We start from the raw sequence: 8,384 nt of genomic DNA, 5'->3' as shown, positions 1-8,384 counted from the left end.
TCGTCATTAGTCATTACCTCATAAGTCTTTATAAAATAACGTAAATTATGTTCAGCGAACCTTAAAAGAAACTTGAAAAAAGTTACGTGATTTGAGTAAGCGTATAATGAAACGTTGTTGGCTGGTAGTGACATCTGGCGACGAAAATAGTTAACTTTTGACAATGACAGGGGCACGCACACATTCGTGTTTTTGATTGTGTTCACTGTATTTTTATTGCTTCTATATTTTTCGCCTACGACAGCCATGTAGGAGACAACCTGCGCCAATTTTTAGCGTTTTGAGTGGTTTTAAAAAATTCCAAAATATGGAGCAGACAAAATCTAATTCGCCCAAGTTATTCGTGTGCACTGCTATAGAAAACAAGGATGAAATAGAAGAGGTACTGTTACAAATTTCGCACTTTTCCAACAAAGAATCGTTTCGTCAGCCATGTAAATCCATAGTTTCATTTCTGCCCGGCAGCGGCGCTAGTGCATTTCGACCGCGAATTTCAAACTTGCACAGTGCACTTTGCGTAAACAGTGAGTTTTTCACCAACTTTGTTTTCCCGTTCCAGAGATACGAGCGTGCATACGCTTACTTCCAATCCGTAGTTGCGGACTGCAGCGAGAAGGAGTCCCACGACGCACTGAACAATGCGGCGTGCAAGAACCACGAGGAGGTGTCGCTGGGCATGCTGACGGCGATCCTCACGGAGCCGGCGGCGGCCGCGAAGTGCTACCGCGACCTCACGCTCGTGACGCGGGACGGGTTCGCGTGCGTGCTCAACAACCTGTCCACGCTCATCCTCGAGCGGTACCTGCGGTTCCACGACACTACGCGCGGGCAGCTGCTCTGGCTACTCAAGGAGATGATCCGCAACGCCGTCGCCGGCGTCGACAGCGTGTGCTGGAACCTCATGCGATACGCCTCCGGCGGTGACGTCACACCCAAAAATATTTTCTTAATTGAATCTCTCTTAGACATTTACATTGAACACAGGACGTGGCTAGACAAGTTCCCTCCCCTTATCTGTATGGTAGTGTACACGTATCTTAGGCTGATAGAGGATCATAATATGCCGCATCTGATGCTACTGAGACAGAAGGAAGTCAATTTTGTAATTACACTTATAGTAGAAAGGTTCGCGGATGTCCGGACGTTGGGGCGGGATTTGGTGAGATTGCTGCAGAATGTGGCTAGGATCACAGAGTTTAATCAGTTGTGGAGGGACCTGCTCGAAAACCCAAAATCACTGAGTCCAACGTTCACATCCATACTGCAACTATTACAAACTAGAACTTCCCGAAGGTACCTGCAGGCCAGGCTGACACCGGAGATGGAAAGAAAGTTAGTATTCTTGACGTCACAAGTGAGATTTGGCCACCATAAGAGATACCAGGAGTGGTTTCAGAGGCAATACCTGGCTACACCAGAGTCACAATCTCTGCGGAGTGATATGATAAGGTTCATAGTCGGAGTCATACACCCAACAAATGAGCTTCTCTGTTCAGACATCATTCCCCGGTGGGCTGTGATAGGCTGGTTGCTCACAACATGCACATCTAACGTTGCAGCATCAAATGCTAAACTAGCCTTATTCTACGACTGGTTATTCTACGACCCAGAAAAGGATAACATCATGAACATAGAGCCTGCCATACTAGTGATGCACCACTCCATGCGGTCGCACCCGGCCGTCACCGCCACGCTACTAGACTTCCTGTGCCGAATCATTCCGAACTTCCATCCACAGTACTCCGACAAAGTCAAACAGGGTATCTACAACTCTTTACAGCAGATCATAGAGAAGAGAGTGCTACCGAACTTGCAGCCGCTATTTGACTCGCCGAAACTGGACCGGGAGTTGCGAACGACAGTGCGGGAGACGTTCAAAGAGTTCTGTAGCAACGGGAACGGGGAGGGAGGGGTGTCTCGGGAAGAGGGGGAAGACTTCAGCCGCGGCGGGGACGAGCCGGCGTTCTCTGATGACGAAGAGGAGGCGCTGGCGGCCCCGGCCGAGGACACGGACGACGACGACCTGCCGCTGTCGGAGGTGCGCGCGAGAGAGAGGCCCGAGCTTGCCGCGGCCCTCCCGCTCACACTCAGACCTCTAGCGGAAAACCTACTAGATGATAGGTCTTATGAGTCTGCGGTGACTCTGCTATCCTCCGCCACAAGCTCGCCTATGCCCACGCCGCTAGCGCTGGCCGATCTGTTCGCGGCGGCTTTACAGGATGCAACGCCGTTGAAGATACCTCCTAACCCCACCCCGGCGGATCTCGATACCGCAATAAAATCCCCCCTCTTCGCCATGTTCTCCTGCGTCATGCCCGGAGAAGACACGGATAGAAAGAAGTTAGTCATGAAGACGTTTAAGGAAATGCATTCGCAGAACCTGTACAGTGGAGTCGGATACTCGCTCCTATTTTACTTAAGGGTTCTGTTTGAAAGAGATCGCCGGGCGGAGCGCGACGCCGTCAAACGACGGAACGTGAAGTTCAAAGCGAACATTTACAAAGAATACTGCAGTTTCCTCGACATTAAACTCGCTGACAGCATCGCGGATGACTTCGAGAGATGTCAAGAATGCGACGCTAATCTCCTCGTGTATTTGATCCCGGATGTCTACCGGGAATTTAAGGACCTAGCCCAGAACCACATCCGCCTACTACACTGTATAGTTTCAACTCTAGACGCGGCGCAACTACAACAGCTCGTCTGTCTCACGCTGCAAGGCAACCTCATGATGTTCAAATCCGACGACATCAACACCATGCTATCCACTAGTTTAAGCTGGGAGACTTTCGAACAATATTGTCTATGGCAACTACTAACGGCCCACGACATAGCGATCGAAGACGTGCTATCCATCATCCCTGACTTATCTTACAAGGAGCACTCTGAAGCGTTAACCTCAGTGCTGTTGATGTTGAAGCAAGGCCGTCCGACGGCCGACGTGATGCGTCAGTTATTCTGTAGGAAGTTGTGTGAGGACGATACGTTTGTGGTGTCCACGTTGATGTACTGGTGCCAGGACTATGAAGACAAGGTTGGCGACCTGGTGGCGGCGCTGCTCAGCACCAGGTACCCCGGGACGAGCCCCAACAAGAGAAAACGGCCCGGCAAGCACAGTTTGCCGCCCAACGCGCCGCCCGCCGCTGAACTAGTGAGATATTAATTATTATTTATAATTGTTGCGAAGCGAATTTTAATTTACAATGCCTTCTAAAATCAAATCAACATCTACGTCATCCCATCCTTTAGATTTAAAGGATGGGGTGTGACGTAGATGTTGATGGCGCAGCAGTCAAGCACGTTGGCTAGAGGCGATTCCCGGCCGGAACAGATTGTAGAAGCATTGCGTTAATATTACAGCTCTATTGTTTATTAGGTATAGCGTAACGTGGGGCTGATTGGCATTCCTCAATATTGATGATACATAATATAGGTATTGAATATAGATCGGTGCCCAGTTGCCCACCTAATAGGCATACTTAGGGACAGTTTGTATATGCTGGAATTAGAACCTCAGATCTCTTGAATAGTAGGTATTCTAGGTAGATATAATGTTCTGTTAGTAATTTTACCTATCTGCCCTTTCCCAAACCACATCGCATTATGATGTGGTTGAGGACCTTACTATCAGTTATGTTACCCACCACAAAATTGCTATATGCATCGCTATTTTAATTGAAAAATAGTTCTCTATAAAAATTCGTTTTTTTTCATACCTAGCATAAGGCACCAGAGTTTTGATGTGATTAATCTACTTCAATCCTTTTATGGAAAAAAAATCATAGAGCAAAAACTCTTAGCTTATAGTCCCACTTTTGCAATTATCTGTAACAACACGATTTTAAAAAGGAGGTGACTCAGGGGGTTATAATAAAAAGTAACGTAAGTGAGTTATAAAATCGAAAATATATTTTTTAAAAGATTTATAAAAGATGTATTTTTGAAAGAGGTATGTCTATACCTACTAGGTACAATAAAAGTTGTTTAGAATCCCTTCCCGAGTCATTCCCTATCCCCCAACTATACCACTTTTGCAACACCTGTACATATATTCACCTACATCCATACATAGTATTTAACCAAACTCCTCCCTCATTCCAGGTGATAGGGCACCTGGAACAGCTGCGGCTGTGCTGCGTGGCGGCGGACGACATGTCCATCTTCAACATGGTGTGCATGCAGAAGGCGCTGCAGCAGGCCAGCGGGAACTCCAGCGATACCCTCCGAGTGAGTATTGTGACATTACAGACTTAACTATAATCCATTTGACCTTACTTGGCACAAAAGGTAAACAATATTTGTGTGTCTTTTTAATGAAAATACTATTAAACAAGTAAACTACAGCTAAAATATATGGTTTAATTACGAAATTAATCATTTTTCTTAGTAAGTATTTCATTGGTGGTTATGTTTTATTTTAAAACCTACTTTTTAAAAATAAATTCTAATAAAAAGACATGTAAAGACTGTTTACCTTTTGTACCCAGTTAGAATGAATGCAGTTATAAAAATGAGTGAAATTGCGATTTAGAGAGACGTCGAACGGTTGGACGTTGCGTTTTATAGATGCGGGCCGCAAAGTCAACATCCAGCTGTAATTAGTGCCCTTATTCCGGGCTCGACTCCCAGTCATCTGGAGCACATGTGTGCCGGTGCACGACATGTCTATTTAAAACATGGAAACTGTAGGTCCAACTTCCCCAAAAGTAGTATTTACAACAGTTATATGCCGAAGGTTCCGGAATGAATCCCCAGCCGGGCCTGATATTTGTACTCGGGTCTTGAGTGTATGTAATATGTATCTCTATGTATTGTAAGCATCTCCAGGCTCTTCTGCCTAGTTTGTGGTCGGATGACCGTGTGTACGCTATCCTCACATATGATAATAACCACATCCTCTAACGTCCTCTGCCCCCCTCCACAGTGGCAATACAAAGACCTTTTCTTCCTAGCGTGTTAGGACGAGCGGCCCATCTCGCATTTGCTATATTTTGTAAAATATAGCATGATCTTTGATTGACGTTTGATAGACTTATGCCAGAGCAAATAAAGTTAGCTTTTCCTTTGAAACCGAACAAATTACAAATAATATGTATAATGTAACTGTCATAGGCCTCATACTACATATAAAAGTATGCCAAACTTCTTAATTATATGATCCTCTAACATCCCCCTGTCCCCCTCCACAGCGGTAGTAGGTACAGCGAGCTCTTCCTCCAGGTGTGTTAGGACGAGCGGCCCATCTTGCTCTTGATATAATTTTTGTAAAATATAGCATGAGCCCTATGACGTTTGATTGACAGATCCTTATGCCAGGGCAAATAAAGTTCCCTTGAGTACAAACAATATGTATTATGCAACTGTCGTAGCATTAAGCGCTATATTTACAAGTACAGCACCATTCTAGCGACATCATTACATTATCACTCTGTCCTCTCCATAGCGGCAATACAGCGACCTGTTCCTCCTCGCGTGGAAGGACGAGCTGCCGATCTCGCTCTTGTTACCACCCTTCTATACTTACCTAAACTACAGCTATCATGATTCCTATCACTGTTCAACGCACGAATGCTATTGCAAAATCTGATGTCTCTAAAACCGTCAAACTCATAGCGACACAGGAATCATTGTAGTTGATAGCTATACCTAGATAGGACATCATAACATCATGTAATCTCCTCCACAGCGGCATTACACAGTGATTCCCATGTTACAGGCTCTGCCTATTTTGCGGTTCAATGACCGTGTGTAAGATGTCCTCTAGGGTCCTCTAAAGTCCTCTGTCCCCCTCCGGGTCCAATAACCGTGTGTGAAATGTACCCACATATTATTCTAAGGTCCTCAACTTTCCTCCACAGCGACAATACAGCGACCTGTTCCTCCTGGCGTGGGAGGACGAGCTGCCGATCTCCCGCCGCGCGCGCAAGCTGGCGGCCGGCGCGCCGCTCGGGCTCGGGCAGACGCTGCACTCGTCCAATGATGATAGTGAGGTGAGGTTGAGATAAACATTTATTTAAACATAAACCTTATGTTGATTTTTGAAGTAAGTAATAGAGGATTCCGCTTCAAAATAAAAATATTATGTCGTATACGTGCGACCGGTCTCTTTAAGGCCCCGACTTGACTCCTAAACTAGGAGCACTTGTATGTCGGGAGTAGTCGGGACCTTTCTGAGTAATTGTATGAAAGTTTTAACGCTGAAATAAACAATCAATTCTTCTTCTTGGTGACTTACACGTCTAGGGTTTTCCCCCACTAAAATCGCCCTTCACCAATAAAACCCCAAATTGTTTATACTAGGGTTTTGATTATTGAATTTGTTGATTAAATGTTCTTGTTTCTATTTCCCAGGAGGAGGAAATAGTAAAGCCGAAACAGGCGAAACGCAGAAAGAAAGCGATATCGGACAGTGATTAACGAAAACGCCATTACGGACTCAAGTAACACCAAAGTGCGACATACAATACAATAATTCACGTTGAACTGTGTTTGTTACCGCCTCGCCCGATTCTGGTAGCGATTGCGAGAGTATCACAATGCTAAAACGATTACGCGGTAACGCAAGTTAGGGTAATGTAGTGGAGGAAACGGATGACTGGGTGGGTCTATGTGCTTGAATTTGATAAGTATTGGTGTCTGAAGAAAGTATTAGTAATGGTCTCTTAGCCGAATTTTGACCAGAGATTATAATCCAATATTCTCCTAAATCTATGGGAAGGATGACGACCATGAGTTGAATAAGGTCAACTGTTATAAATTAAATACAGTAAACAATTAAAGTACTTACTTTAAGTATTTAAATAAAATAAACACGCATAAATAGCTCTAAATTAAATATAGATTAACTTTATCTTACTGTCAAAAATAGATTAAAGGGTCCGATTAGCCAATGATTGTGTGGTGAGGACCATATCGGCTGTGCAGTAGATATGAAAAACTGATATTTTAAACTCAAGGAGTAAGTAGATATTGTCAGTAAGACATATTACATGACAGCTGTTTAGCCCTAAAAAGTTATCGTTAGAATGGGAATAAAAGGGCTTCAAAAGTAGACCGTATTCGTAATTGGGTAGAGATTAGCATAAGTTTACTGTCTCGCAAAATGTTACCAGAATCGGGATTTGTTTAATATTAAGAGTTTATGTTGAGATGCCGCCTGCGCCGCCCAGTAGTTGACGTCTAGAGCGTCACGACGCATTCCATTTTCAAACCCACAAATGAATTAAAAAGTTACAAACCTCTTTTGACTTGTAACTTTTTATGAAATAAGGATGGATGAATCATAGACTCATCTTAAGAATCATTTTAGATTTTTTAAATATGGAACTATGAAATCGTGTTTTGTTTTATTAGGTTTATAAATTCGATTGTCAATTGTTGGCATTCGCGGCGTCAACTATAGGTTTGAGACTCGATGTTATCGCTTCGGAACATTATAATAGTTAGGTGCTTTTGATCTGTACATTAATGTGATTATGAGAACCCACGAGTGTGGGTTATATTGAAACCCTGAATGTAATAATGTTCGAAAGGGCGAGAGTTAAGGTGAGTATTCACCAAAAACGTTAAATTAATGTAAATTATTTATTTTTGTGCAATCAACAAACAACAGAAGATTCGTTTGTGAAAAATGCCAAAAAAGCTCAAAGTGTAAAAATATTTAATCGGTGGTTAAAAGCCACTCAGCTTGTTAAAAGACCAGATATTAACACGTTCGCGGGCACCCACGTCAATGCCGGCCACAGGCCAGAGTCCGTGAAAGTGTTAAGCAGTTAACTTGGTGAATACTCGCCTGGATCACTAATCCATTATTGACTGTACTATTTTTGCTTTTGTATAGGTAAGTGAGTATTGTACATTTGCACCGTTAGTTGTAAAGATCCCCCGATGTTGTATAGTTGAACCCAGTACAGTTAATTTGTTTAAAGTGTAAGGCATGAGACCAAGAATTTTATTCAAAGAATATATTGTATTGATGCAATTTTCGAAATACATTTTACACTAGGATCAATAAAGTATTCTCCCTTTAAGTACATTATGTGTTTTACTTTAGTAGAATATAGTTATGCAAAGCCCCTAACACCAGTATAATTTATCTTATCATTTCATCATTTTAAAACACAGGAAATAAAACCGAAAAATTTAGAATGAAATGATTTATTCAGTATTTCAATCACTCTATTAAAAAACATTATCTGCCACACTATCAAGATTAACAAAATTTAAAAGATCTATAATGTAAGTAAATAAATGTAAATGCAATTAAAAGTACTGGCCGAAGGACATTTCTAGAGGAATGATACAATATTTACAATAACATAAAACATAGGGTGTTTGCAAGACAAACTTTAAATCGAGATTAAATCAGCTATTTCTGTCAAGAT

At 42.9% G+C, this 8,384-nt stretch overlaps 1 protein-coding gene across 1 annotated transcript; it reads left to right on the top strand.

Annotated features, from left to right (window-relative positions):
* The first annotated feature begins 153 nt into the window (after positions 1-153).
* On the top strand, positions 154-8,035 carry LOC105381711 (integrator complex subunit 3 homolog). Its single transcript, XM_048628440.1, has 5 exons — positions 154-382; positions 560-3,151; positions 4,102-4,227; positions 5,859-5,990; positions 6,352-8,035. Exons 1-5 carry the CDS (start codon positions 308-310, stop codon positions 6,415-6,417), a joined length of 2,991 nt encoding a protein of 996 aa, XP_048484397.1. The 5' UTR covers positions 154-307; the 3' UTR covers positions 6,418-8,035.
* The last annotated feature ends 349 nt before the right edge of the window (positions 8,036-8,384 follow it).

This window comes from Plutella xylostella, chromosome 21, assembly GCF_932276165.1.
Source record: "Plutella xylostella chromosome 21, ilPluXylo3.1, whole genome shotgun sequence".
NCBI classification, from domain to species: Eukaryota; Metazoa; Arthropoda; class Insecta; order Lepidoptera; family Plutellidae; genus Plutella; species Plutella xylostella.
This window is presented reverse-complemented; position numbering and strand designations above follow the sequence as displayed.

Bases quoted from the DNA above. Each gene is read 5' to 3' on its own strand.
- LOC105381711 (XM_048628440.1), top strand. From the start codon at position 308: ATGGAGCAGACAAAATCTAATTCGCCCAAGTTATTCGTGTGCACTGCT. The intron at 4,228-5,858 runs GTGAGTATTGTG...TTTCCTCCACAG, and splicing joins ACTCCAGCGATACCCTCCGA to CGACAATACAGCGACCTGTT. The intron at 5,991-6,351 runs GTGAGGTTGAGA...TCTATTTCCCAG, and splicing joins CGTCCAATGATGATAGTGAG to GAGGAGGAAATAGTAAAGCC.